Source organism: Paramormyrops kingsleyae, chromosome 18 (assembly GCF_048594095.1).
Source record: "Paramormyrops kingsleyae isolate MSU_618 chromosome 18, PKINGS_0.4, whole genome shotgun sequence".
In the NCBI taxonomy this organism is placed as follows: domain Eukaryota; kingdom Metazoa; phylum Chordata; class Actinopteri; order Osteoglossiformes; family Mormyridae; genus Paramormyrops; species Paramormyrops kingsleyae.
In genome coordinates, this window is record NC_132814.1 from 12,980,031 (window position 1) to 12,993,877 (window position 13,847).

Below are 13,847 nucleotides of genomic sequence, written 5' to 3' on the forward strand. Positions count from 1 at the left end.
TAAATGCATCAATCATCAGCAGTCCAGTTTACCTGACCTCAGATTGTCTTTTGGGTCGTCGAAATGGGCTAATTTGAAACTGGTTTGTGGTTTTTTGGCGATGAATGAGAAATGTCTTCATATAAGATACAAATACAATTTATTCATATATCATATTTACCTTTTTATCAAGTCCAAAGCAACATGCACTATTAGAAAAGAGGTTTATCTAGTATCTCTGGAGCAGTTGCATTTGTATCTTGCTCAAGGGCTCAATGATGATACGATTTGGCTGATGGTGGGATTCGAACCAGTGACCATCCCGATATGGGCACAAATCCATAATTCCCTGAGCCACACACCTCTCCACCACCTTCGCTTAAAGACTGAATATGCAATGAAACAAATAGAGCTTGTGGTTATGCCATACATACTGGTGATGGGCGATTTGTGGAGCCCTCATAGCATTGTGAAGAGGATTCAAGTGTTTTAGTTGTTACATTAGTGGTACACAGTCAGGCAGTTATCTAGAGTGAAATGCAAGGTGGTCAACTCTGCCATAGTAAGAATTAATGAAAAGCAATAAGACAAAGAGTAACGGCAGTGAAAAGCAATAAGACAAAAAGTAATGGTAAACAGGAACAAAGTAAAGAGGATGAAAACCATAGGCGATAATCTCATGCTGAGCCTCTCGATGCTGAACTCCTGTGAGTTCATGGGCCAAGCCGCTAATGTCACCGAATGCCTTAATATTTACATGATCTCCCTTCCACACACTTAAACCATACCTGTGGTGGGCATGGGTTTTGGTAAAGCAGAGATTCTCATTTTATTTAGATTTACCCTCTCCACAAAGGATTTCTAATACAGAAGCTGCCAAATTGCATCTGGGTTGTTACTATTGCAGTAAATCAAATATGTGGTTAAAGTAATGCTGAGCTGGTTTCTGCATTCAAAATAATGACTCATCTCTAATTATTTAAAGGTGCTGCCGCTGCTTCGTGTGGGCGGGAGTGAGAGAGAGTGAGACAAGGCAGAGGAGTGCTACGAAAAACTTTTCCGTCTCTGTACAAATGCTCAGTGGGGTGTGAAGTAACACGCTTGAGCTCCCCGTTACACTCTCATCATTTATTCTCATAAAGATGGCACTGTATCACCTACTGTAGGTAGCACAGGGACCCAGGAAGGTACTGACCATTGACATCCCGGATGGGAGTACTTGTGTCATTCACAATTCAGTTCTGGAATACTGCATCTGTCCTGATTATGATTGAACGTTATTCATACCAGTAGTTTATGTGGTATTACATTTGTAAAGTCATCATACCCAACCAATTGTAGCAAATGACTTCAATTCAGTATTAAGTTTCAGTTTTGGTTTTATAACCTCATTCATTAATTTGTTCATTCATTCATTCGTTCATTCTTTTATTTATTATTTCCCACTAAGCCCTTTGATACCAGTCTTCAAGGAACCATCATTCTGCACTATGAAGAGACTAAGGTGTATCATCACTATCTTTATATAAAATATAGGTCATAATGTGAAATAGGCCGACTACCCTTCCCACGGTCTAAACTCCCAAATAAAGTTTCTTAACCATCAAAAGAGGAGAACTATGAAACGAGTAAACTCGAGGCCACTTGCGGACTTTGGAAAAAGACGGGAGAGTTGAGGAGGCCTTGTCAAAACACAGACGATACTTCGTAACTAGGGCTTGTCCGAGTGCCGGCCTGGTTTGTCGGGATTATCATAACAGTGCTGCTGATTTTTTTTCCGTGCCATGCGGGTATGTGTGAGCTAGACTGTTAGTCTTGGCAGGCGAATGTGCGAGTGTGAACGACAGCAATCGTACAGCATCCCCCCCCCCCCCCCCCAAGTGTGTGTGGGTGTGTGTGTTTCTGTGCTCCTCTCCCCTGGCAGCTCCCTGCGAGCAGCAGCATCTGCAATGAAGGATGGCTCTGTGTTTTTCTCTCTCGCTCTGTGCCGTGCGGTCGTGGGCCAAAGATTACATCAAGCTGAGCATGACTGTTATCATAGAGACCGGAAGTGCGCTGGACACTCGGCCATAAATCTTGTACGGCTTTTATTTTTCTCTCTCTGCTTGCAGTTGTTCTAACGCAGCGAGCTAGGTCTGTGTTCCTTTTCTCACACCAGCACTTCTATGTCTTGCAGCACTGTCTGCTAGGTAGAGCTACCAGCTATTCTGCCAGGAGTTCGCGTGGGTAGATGCTGCTGGATATTAGGGTAGGATGGCCCAAGGGTTCAGGGCCTCCACAGCTTTGATTAAGCCCCCCCAGGAAACTAATTGCACACCCCAGGTAACAAAGACACTGAAGGCTTGTAGACGCTTTTGATTTTTACCACACAGAATGAGGCATTTTAGCGATGTGTCTGGTGGCCTCGCAGGCATGGTTTAGTGGTGCAGCTCCTGTGGTTTTCAGCTTAGTTTTAGCCCTCCTTCCGTCTCCCACCCTCTGAGCCCCCCCGCCCCCCCCATCAGCATCCTAATGCTCCCTTAACTTTGAATGAGCAGTCCTTTTTGTCAGGCGCAGGTACATACAGCTTGCACAGAGTGATGCTCCACTGCTACAGACTGTGCTCTAATTTCAGTTTTTCTCTCCCTTTCTTCTGACAAAAAGGGGAAAAGCAGCAATGCCCTGTGGGTAATTCTGTGTATTGCTCTGTTGTGATAGGAAGCACACCCCCTCCCCCCCTTGCCTTCTGGGCTATACTACCAGTCTGAAAAGTGGATAGATCTTTTTATGTGCAAAGTTTATTGGGCTGCCATTGAATTGTGCAATTATGATTCCTCATGTCCTCTGGTCAGTTGGGGGAAAAAAAGTGATGAAGTGATATTTAGTGTTTTTTTTTTTAAAAAAAAACAACAAAAAACAGTGGAGGCTACCTTGAAACGTCTTGATGGTGCAGTCCGCCAGAAACAATGAAGGGTCTTATTTACTTACTCGCTGGAGGTTCAGTCCGCAGGTTTTCGATCGTTCATTTATTTGTTTATTTCTCGGTCTGGAAGAAAAAATGGCTGAGTGTGCAGCCATCCGTTGTGTAATCTCCTCCTTTTTCACAGTGCCTTTCTTTAAGGGGAAAAAAGTAAATAAACAAGCACATCCAGGAAGCTTGACATGCTCCCTATCAAATGAATACATCATTGGCAGAAGTTCTAGGGAACTGGAGAGGGTGCAGACGATCAGATGATGGACAGAAAAAAACAAAAAAGAAAAATATATAGGACACAGCTGGCTGCTCCCCCAGAAATGAAAAGGACGACAGCAAGTTGATGTATTTCCAGGCCGTGGTAATTGGGGGGGGGGGCGGGGGAGGGGCACTGATAGGCTACCTAGGGAGCTGAAAGAATGAAAACAGGCTGATGGTTCAATTTGTGTGTGTGTGTGTGTGTGTGTGTGACTCCCCCTCCCCCGATGATGTCATAATGGGAACATGACAAAGACATACAACACGTAATGTCACATTTGTTACCCTTATACTGCATTTTGAGTGAGTGAAACAGGCATGTAATGACTCTTTGTGGGATAATAACTAACACATGAGGCCTCTGGGTGAATGATGGTGAGGGTTTGTCTGCTTGGGGATATATGAGTGTGTGTTTCCCCTGTAACACCTGGTACCGCTGTAAATGACTCGCACCCTGGTATATGTGTGTGTAAAATATACAGTGCTGTCACATTTGTAAGTGGATTACTAGGTCATTCTGGAACTTACCTGCCATTCATTATTGTACATTTTGTAAGGCAGAGGAATACATTTCCTACATTCAGGAACTGCTCCCAGCATTTTAGCTGTGTATTAATTAATATTAATTTCCATTCTCAGCTGTGAAGGTGTTGCGCAGGCATTGGTAGTGAAGGCTGTTTATCGATTTATTGTGAACCTGAAATGGACTGATGTGGCACATGGTGGTAAATGTGAATCACAAATGTGAGGGTGGTGTGTAGCTGTAATCAGAAGGTCACCGGTTCAAATCCCGTGTTTGGAGTGATTTCACCTTTGGGCCGCTGAGCAAGAGCCCTAACTCCTAATTGCTCCAGGGGTTGTCTGACCCTGCTCTCTCAGACTTGTATGTAGCTTTGGATAAATGCTCATGGGAGTTTTACTTATGCAAAAATGTTCTGAGGGCAGAAGGAAAAATGATTGGTTCAGAGAGATAATCAATCAAATTGTAGAAGAGGTGTGTCCAAGCAATTAGGAGGCAGGACCAACCAATAAGATGTTTTGAACCTGCCTCCTCTACTTGCTTGGACCCGCCTCCTCTATAATCTGATTGGTTACCTCTGAACCAATCATTTTTCCTTCTGCCCGCAGAACATTTTTGTATAAGTAAAACTCCCATGAGCTGCATAAAAGTGCCTGCTACATTTTATTTGTTTAAGTTTAAAACATTACTGAACTACTAATCTGCTGTCAGTTTTTCTAGTTGCCACTGTTAAGCAACATTAAGACAGGTAGAGATAAGCAGGGTCCAGACAGGGAGAAAGAAAGGGAGAGACAGAGGGACAGAGAAACTACATTTCCCAATAGGCGTTGGGGTGCCACTAGCAAGGCAGATGGCAATCGTGTCAAAGGGCAGAGAAAGAAACAAAGGCAGAGGGGTTTGAATTTGCTGATGCATGTGATAGTGGGGGTGGGGTTTGGTGGTGTGATAACTGGGGGTCTGCACTGGGACTGAAGGGACTGTAGGGCTGGGGCACCAGCTGCTGATTTGGGAGCAGAGATTCATCTGTGGTCGTGCCTAGCAGATTGGAAGCCCTATGCTGGCCGCTCCCCTGGGGCCATGCTGGTCAGTCCTGGAGAAGCTACTCCTGACAGGACCTACTGAAGATTCATCTGTCTCCCACAGCAGCCTCGTCAGTGTTGTGATTCTCAGGGATTTACTTGTTAGTACTCGACTTTATGTGATATATTTATGCCTGTATAAGAGTGTGTGTATTGTGTAACAAGTGAATGGTTCTGTATAATTTTGCTGATCGTTATTCCAGTTGCTACTACTTGGATCTGTGAGCAATTTCTCACTAAAAAGACTGGGAATTTTATTCATTCCTGTTCCTTCTTCTTTGTGTATATATAATTACATGCAATAATTTAAAATAATATATAGTAATGTCGCTTGCATGTCAGAATCTGAATATTAAAGTATATTAGTTTCTGTGCAAGAATGTATTTTAAGAATATATTAATTTCTGTATTTAATAGGTTTATGATGTATATTGTGTGGTCCGTGTTAAAGAAGTAATATTTTAAATTCTGTGTATATATGTAATAGTTTAGGTATTCCTCTGAGATAAATACTGTGATTTTTGCATTAATGAAATTGCTTTTCAATCACGTTCCTCAAAGGAGTAAATCAATGAGAGGTTAAAATTGTATGGAGGTTCAGGTGGGGGGGCGGGGGCGGGGGGGGGGGGGCGGGAAGAAAGAACCTAGACTCTGTATAATTAGCTCTCTCTGCTTTAATCTGCAGCTTGTGGGGGGGGGGGGGGTTCCCTTCACGTGTTAATTGCTTAATATGTGACCCCGTGTCTCAGTTTGGCTCTGCCGGCACAATGGGTGCAGATTATCCCCGGGTTCCCGATTTGCGATTAGGACCCGGCACTGCCGGCGTGGCACTGCGCCACCTATTCAGCCGGTGAGCTGGAGGGGTGGAGAGTGGCGTGTGGACGGCCTGAAAAGACCCATTGTGTGCATTGGCACAGCCCTCAGAAGACCATTGTTCTAGTTCAGTTCAGAGATTACCCAGAAGGCTAGTGGTTATTGATCAAGATCCCAAGGACCCCCTGACTCAACTCCTTTCTTCACAGAACAGAAAAGTATTTAATTATTGTGTTCCAAACGTCCACTTACATTTGTTTTAGTCTAGGCTCAATACCTGCTCCTTCACAGACCCGTGAGCCTTTTTATGCCTTTACGTCGCCATAGTTTCACAGTTTCATTCTATCTCTCAATCTAGCTGCATTTATGTCTGTTTGTTGCTCTGTTCTCACTAAGTTAACCTGTGTTTGCACCATAGATTCACTATTCACTTGCTCCCATTATCAATACACGTCCTGAGATAATTTAGTAACCCCCAATTTGGTAATCGTGGAACGGTCAAAAGTCTGGACACACCTACTTAGAACCGTTTGTATTTAGACAAAATAACGACTCTAAGCTCACCTCTAGGTTATGTAACTGCTGTATTATCTTGTGAGCAAGGAAACAGATGGAGTGCTGTGACAGATGACCTGCCCCCACCCCTCGCTGCCCTAAACCCTATAGAGCTGGTTTGGGATCAGTTGGATTGAAGAGTAAGAGCAAGGTAGCTGACCTTTGGAGAAGCATTCCAGGAAACTGGTGGAATGAATGCAATATTGGTAGAACAAATGCAATGAGAAAAAGTTGCAATATTTGTCATGTATTACCTCATTGCCACAAGGCCTTTTACTATAAGGTGAATAACATAGCTAAAATTGAGACAAATACATTAAAAGCTGGTGTGTCCAGACTTTTGACTGGTACTGCATGTGTGCATGCCCTGTAATGAGCTGGCATTACATCCAAGGTGCCCCCTGTCTTAGAGGTAGAGAAAAATCTTGTGTGCCAAAGCTCACCACGGTTGATTGTGACAGCTGTCGGTGGCGAAATCTGTGCCACTGCAGGAGCTCTGGGATGCGTCACATGACCTTCTGGGGAATTGAGTGTTGAGATTACATTTCAAAGACCGGGAAAATCGATGGGTTGTTTCCACAGCCCTGCAACTTAGTCCTTTGACGTGGCATTAGATAAAGACCTAATTTACCAAGACTGACAATTCAACCCTAGCTGTAAAAAAGCGATAAACTTAATAAAATGTGATTGAGTGAATTTGATAGAGAAATTATAATTGAGACAGAACCCGCTGCACACTGTAATCCCTCAAGAGACTCACACAGCGAAAAGAACAGTAGGGTTCTGAGTGGTGCTTCTGTGATACCTGTCTGGGATTGAGCAGAAGAAATCTTGCTTGCACCAGTCAGGTTGTTGGTTTTAATCATGGCCTTATTATTGGTGGGGTAAAATGTGTACATGCCCGTCTTGGTTCATGTTGACTTTAAATTATTAAGTACCAAACTGAGTCAGTGGGACCTAAACTATAGAAAGATATAGACCGCATGTCTTGTGATGAGGGTCGCGTTCCCAGACATCTGGGATAATGGTGGCTTAATGGTGTGCGATAACTGTGGTCAGGAGAGGCCCCTGTGTGTTGTTAAAGGAGAGTGACCTTGGTCACAGTCTGGCTCCAGACTGGGACAACACAGAGGCATTCTCATAGGGACGCACTACAATTATTACGTAATTTATTTAAAGTGGACAAAATAAGCTACATAGGGGAACCAAAAAACAAAATGGCTAAATAAAGCTTCATGGGCCAAAAAAGCAAGACCCATCACTCCTGCCTGCCATTTCTCCTGCGGGCCTTCTCACTGCCATTCCGAACTGGCTTAGATGGCGGGCCTCCTCACTGCCATCCCGAAATGGCTTAGATGGCGGGCCTTCTCACTGCCATTCCGAACTGGCTTAGATGGCGGGCCTTCTCACTGCCATTCCGAACTGGCTTAGATGGCGGGCCTCCTCACTGCCATTCCGAAATGGCTTAGATGGCGGTTCTCCTCACTGCCATCCCGAAATGGCTTAGATGGCGGGCCTCCTCACTGCCATCCCGAACTGGCTTAGATGGCTTCACTGGCACACTGGCTGAGGTGTACTATACACCATCAACGAGCGGCACACACAAACACACCCGCAAATGGGACGGGGTCGTCACACCTTTTAAAGCAGCAGAGCTCTAATTGACAGGGCTGATCTTGTTGAATACTTTGCTTGCCCATTTTGTGCCAGTACAAAGGTGTGGGTGGAGTCTTTCACTGCACCCCCCCCCCCCCCAACCCAACATCAATTCCCTTCCAGCCTCAAAGCTGTGGATATGTTGATTTTGCTGCTTCTCCTGGAAAGATAAACAGGCCCAGTATCACTTTGGTTTCCTAATGACTTTTTTCCCCCTTGCAAACAAGTCATCTTGTATAACAAAAAGATGTTCTGCAGAAATATGGAAGTGAAACAGAAATTTAAATAGGATGGTTCGAATTGAAAAACTCTATGCTTTTCCTTTTCATTCTAGTATAAATAGGCCCTTAATGTAGTTGGCAGTGAGCATTACAAAGCAAATCAGTCCTAGGCCAGCAGAAACGGTTCCAATCTTCCTGCATTGACGTGGATATGCTTGATGATTCAGATGTTTTGCTATTCGCCAAAGACATTTTGACAGCCCTCTGAGAGGATCGCCTAAGTGCGATGAGTGGACTGGTGTGGACAGGTGTTTTCTGCAGAGTTCACCATCTGAAGCGAAGTACCACAGGTGGCTTCAGTGTGTATGGCGCTGGGCTTACTTCATAGTCTGTTGCATAAGGATGAACATACTGAAATCATGTAAATGAAAATACTTTTGTGCAAATGCAAAATGCATCAATAATGAAAAGGTTTTTAAAAATAGCAGCCGTACACTTTGGATTGGTTTCCGTTCCGTGGGGGATGGGCATGATGCCAGCCACAATATTTGTCAGGTGTACCTTCCAGAGAGACCACCTGTCGGGAAGGTAAAATCCTGATAAGACAATGGCGGGGTCACGTGATATTAACGTGACATAATGGTCGGAAGGAGGCCGAGCAGGTGTCTTTTCTCTATAGATAAGGATGTTCAAATCCTGTGCGGTGTATACAATCCATATAGTGACGTGTGTTTGGACACTATCTCCAAATGAAAACTAGCCGGGGAAAAAAAATCATTTAACGCTTTAACAACAAGTTAACATTTCGCTGGAATGGTGTTGAATTGGACAGTTTTAGCGCAGCCTAAATATGAATCTGCCGTTTCTGAGGCTTTAACAAAAAAAGTTAATATTTCGCTGGAACGGTGTTAAATTGGACAGTTTTACTGTAGCCTAAATATGAAGGCGCCGTTTCTGGCGCATGATGCCTTGTCGGGCGATCCTGCTGCTTGAATTTCGTACGTCTCGTGCAGCGTCATTTATAAAATAGGTAAGAGCTTCGGCGGGAACAGGTGCTGAAAATGGTCCCCTGGCTACGCGACATGTATACAAGGCATCTGTTACCTCGTTACATCGTGTATTTGTTTTCGTAGGCGTGTAAACGTCCATAAAAAGTAACAGCTAATCCTTGCAGAAAAATGCGGCGTAATATAGTAGGGGGAAAAGTGGGAACGGTTTTACACACGTCGTCGGTACAGCATCGGCCGTCGTTGGGATTCTCGGTGTAAGGCAGTTAAAACCAAAGAATGGAGCTTTTTGGTTATTCCCAGCTCTGCCCTAATTTCGCGTAATGATTTTTGCGCTTGGAAGATAAAAGGCACAAGCATATTGTTCTTTTTCCTGAACGCAAGCTTCGGATGGAAAGTTGCGTTTTAACATCTAATTTATGTTTAACAAGCCATTTATAGTTTCGGAACTAATATGAAACACAAATAACGATGTGGTCCTCCACCGCAACACAATTATTTTTTTCCGCGGAAACACTTAAAATACGTAATGAGCTACAAATTGGATAATGTATGAAATTTAAGACAGTAACGGGTCTGGCCATGTGCTACGGGGTGACTGTGTTCTTTTTAAGTGTGCTTAACGGATCCACTTTGTTCTGGTTTTTTCTGATGCTAATCAGTTTTCTGCTCACGTACGTTTGGGACTTTGTGGGGTTTGAGCACTATGTAGATGAAACCGCTCATTGGATAAACCGTAGCAAAAGCTTTATAGCCTGCAGGTGTGCTGCTGATGGGATATAATCAGCATATGGAAGACTACAGGTCTCTGGAGAGACTGGACAACCACTGCCCTGGAGCATTTGCTTTTTCCCCCATTTACTTTTCTTATACACTGTAAAGCTAAAGGACTTAACTTTTACATAAAGTATTGGCTGTACAAGCACCATAATAGTAACAAAACTAAAACTAGTACTGCTGTTATTAGAATATTAGATAATTGATGGAGGTGATTACTTATTAAGGAAAAGAGAGGTTCAAACAAGGTATTGGATACTGAGAAGATGGTGGATAGCTTTCCCCGTTGTCTTCCATGTCCGGGTTCATGAACACAGAAAAGGACTTTAAAAACGGTTACAAACCATTCTTCTCAACAAAAACACCACAAACAAGGAGATCTAAGGATTTAGATGCATACCAGAAGTTCAGAAAAATATTACCAAGTCATTAAATCTCAAGATCAGTGATGTGATCTTGACTGGTTGTAATCCACCAGGCTGGGTCATGTGATCCCATCTAGCTTTCATCATTTCTTCATTTTACAGTGATCGTCTGTCTCAGTTGATCGCATGCCAACAGGAACGTTGTGCCTCTTCAAAGTAGTCTGTCATGTAGGACATGTTGTGAGCTTCAGGCTGACGAGTCTCATGTTACCCGGCGCCTCAGTCTAGGAATAAATAGCTATGTTACCCATCACTCCCATGGGCCAGTGTGGGTGGGGTTTCGCAAGGTTGTCGTCAGTGACAGGTGATGACGACTGACTGCATTAATCTGGATGATTATTGTGTCTGTGAGGGCATAACACAGAGAAAGATGAATGCTTTTTGAGGTAAAATAACCCCTGAAACCTCCACCAAAACTAAAAGTAGTACAATACCCTAGAGATTTATAACATCTATACAAATCATCAATACTGCTCCAGACTCTGCCACAAGCACAAGAAAATGGGTCTGACACACAATTCTATATGTAGACACCAAGATCCAAGTTAATGTTAGTTGCACAAATTCCTCCAATGCTGTCATTACTGGGACCTTATTTTGCGTCTGCTTCAGCCATGGTGCCTTGCATGGCTTTTTCATCTCCTGGGTGCTTTTGCTACCAAGCAGTGCCACCACGTGAGGAGTTGCTGCCCTGGTGCTCGCCCGCCGGTACAGCACGTAATGGGAGAGTGCGCGGCCCATCTCACACCAAGAGTACCTCACTTAAGAAAGGCGTATTCTGAAGCTCCAAAAAAGCACCACCAAGCAGAAGTTATAATGTGTATAATTCTACAGTAGTGTGGGGGCTTGTTTGTTTACTCGCGTAAAAGAAGCCAGAGGCTGAATGGAGGGCTTTTTTCTGTGCAGGACACTAACAAGTCCACACATATGTGTATAGAAATACAGAGAAGGTATCTCTCTTGTATGATTTTATGGTTTATTGCCCCTCTTATCCTTTCTTCTCTCTACCAGTCTAGATGTTTTTTTTTGCACCTGTCACCTCTTCTCTTCTCCTGAAGTTCTTTGTCTCCCATTTTCCTTTTGTCTGTTCAGTTCAGCTCAGAAGCTGACAGGAAATACACACGGTAAATGCTGTCAAGCCTGGTGCTGTCAAGGAAGCGCGTCTGTTCTGACAGTCTAACAAGCAAACCATTTAAGTAGCAATAATTATTTTGGTAAATGGGCAGTAACTATAATGAGTTAATAGTGATAATATCTTTAGCTAGTGCTTGGCTGGTCCAAATTTTGGAGACACTTGAAATAAGGGTTTATCTGAGGTCATTTGGTGAAATGACACGATGCTTTACTTGCCAATTCGCACAAGAACATTGGAATCCTTTTCCACATGTCACATCACATTCTTCTTTGAGATATGCACACACAGATACATAAAAACAGTTCAGAGCTTTTATGTATTTGTCTGAGCATAGGGTTGGGCCATTTATTCAATGGCCCCGGAGCATTTCAGGGGGTTAGGGGCCTTACTTTAAGGGCCCAGTGGAGATGTGACTGTTCTACTGAGACCACGGTTTGAGCTGGTGACCTGATCACAGGCATAGAGGCTTGACCTGCTGAGCCACACAGCACCCCCCAGTCTTGGTAGTGTTTCCTGGGTTATAACAGGCTGAGCCATACTCTGTTGGAATTGAGACTCATTTCCTGAGCTCTTGCTTGTTTTCCTTTTTGGTGTCATGCAGCTCGTGGGCGGTGAGTTTGACCTGGAGACCAACTTCATCATCCAGGATGCGGAGAGCATCGGCTGCATGGTGGAGCTGCTGGAGCACTGCGACTTGCCCTGCCAGGCCGAAATGTGGAGCATGTTCACAGCCATCTTGCGCAAGAGCGTGCGTAACCTGCAGACCAGCACCGAGGTGGGCCTCATCCAGCAGGTGCTCACCAGGATGGGTGCCGTTGATGATATGATCGCAGGTATGTCCACGGTCTATGGACCTTACTGTTTACTTGCACAAAAATGTTCTGAGAGCAGGAGGAAAAAATATTGGTTCAGAGAAATAACTAATTGGATTGTAGAGGAGGTGGGTCCAAGACAACTGATAAAGGAATCCTACTTTGTGGAATACCCTCCAGATTTAGTAAAACATCCATAGATATGGCACTGTAATCTTTGCCGGTTCCAGTGACTGACCAGACATCAAATGTTACAAAATGGCTGATGATTCTAATGCTTTCATGGACATTAAACATACTCCCAAACATGTATGATGTTTCCAATGATCTCACAAGCATTAAACTTGCTTCCAACCTGACCTTAGACACGTCTGATGTTGCCAGTGGTCTCGCAGGCATTAAGTGTGCTTCCAGCCTATCTATGCAAACATGGTTGATAATGCCAGTGCTCTCACTGACATTTAATGTGTTTCCAGCCTGACCTGACAAACATAGCAATAGCTTGACCTTGCTTGCTTGCAGAAGTACTGCTGTGCACTAGTGTTTTTTATGCTGAGAGGTTGTCTCAGGTTCTTTGTTTTCTGTGCTGGATGCCAATGTGCATGGTTGGGTGGGTGCTCAAAGCCTGACACACTCACCTGAACCATTTAGCAAAATTCCTATGATTCCACGCTCCAGTCTTTCACAGTGGATTAACACAATTTCATTTACCCAAGCGATGGTACAGGGGCAAAAGCGAAGAAGAGTTCGAGTGTTGAGAGGAAAACAAATTGAAAAAAAAATCTCATTAGTCAGGGTTATTTTCATAACAGAACCTTGAAATATATTTTAAAAGCAATATTAGAAATTTGGTTAAGTTATTATTGTCAGTGCTTGGCGCTATGTCACGGGTCACCATTCCCTGTTTGGTCTTGTTTGGACCTTCTCAGACTGACACCAGCTCTTCTCTAAACACCTCTGTGGATTTTTGTGGCTCTACATCTCTTGAGATGTTTTGTGGGATCACTGCCCCCCCCCAGACAAAAGAAAAGGATTGGTGAAACTGTTTGTTTCCATACTGGTTTTATGTAGACATAAAGGGGACATTCCCAGTTTGCTCACTGCGAGAATGCTGTGGCGAATGTTGTTTGCCTGGGTTGAAAGGACAGGATAATATGATTTTTTTCCCCTGGATGCGTGAACAGGCCTGGGAAAAGGTTCATACACAGAAATCTCAGGTTCTGCTGGGCTGCTGGGAAGCCGTGTGATGGTTGGTGCAGGACATTCCTCAGTTACTCGCTCGTGCCATCGGGGTCAGGTGGTTCTTGGTCTTGCCTGGCTTGCTTTCTATCACATTCCCCGAACGATTTCATGGCCTGACAGTAAACAGCATCGATGAACAGCAATAGAAAGATGGATATGCTCACAATAATAAAAGCTCTCTGCTTTGAAAGGATATCAAGCCACATCTTTCTCTTTCATTCCCTCTCTCCCCTGTCACTCTTGCTCTCCTCCTCTCTGTTAGTCACGCTCCCTGTCACTTGCTCTCTCATCCTTATTCTCTCTGTTACAGTACCAATACTTTCTATCTCTTTTTCTCCCTTCTCTCTCAAACTCTGCTGCTTTATTGGCAGTGAGAGCCTTTCAGTTAGTGCCAAAGCAAGACAGGGTATTATAT

General features: G+C 43.9%; 1 protein-coding gene across 9 annotated transcripts in view; it reads left to right on the forward strand.

Annotated features, from left to right (window-relative positions):
- The window catches only part of nbeaa (neurobeachin a), a 174,111-nt gene that overhangs the window by 40,484 nt on the left and 119,780 nt on the right, over window positions 1-13,847 (forward strand). For all 9 annotated transcript variants that reach the window (XM_072702183.1, XM_072702177.1, XM_072702179.1 and 6 more), the window contains exon 2: window positions 11,980-12,211. In XM_072702183.1, the coding sequence (XP_072558284.1) occupies window positions 11,980-12,211 (232 nt within the window). The remainder of the gene's footprint in view (window positions 1-11,979; window positions 12,212-13,847) is intronic.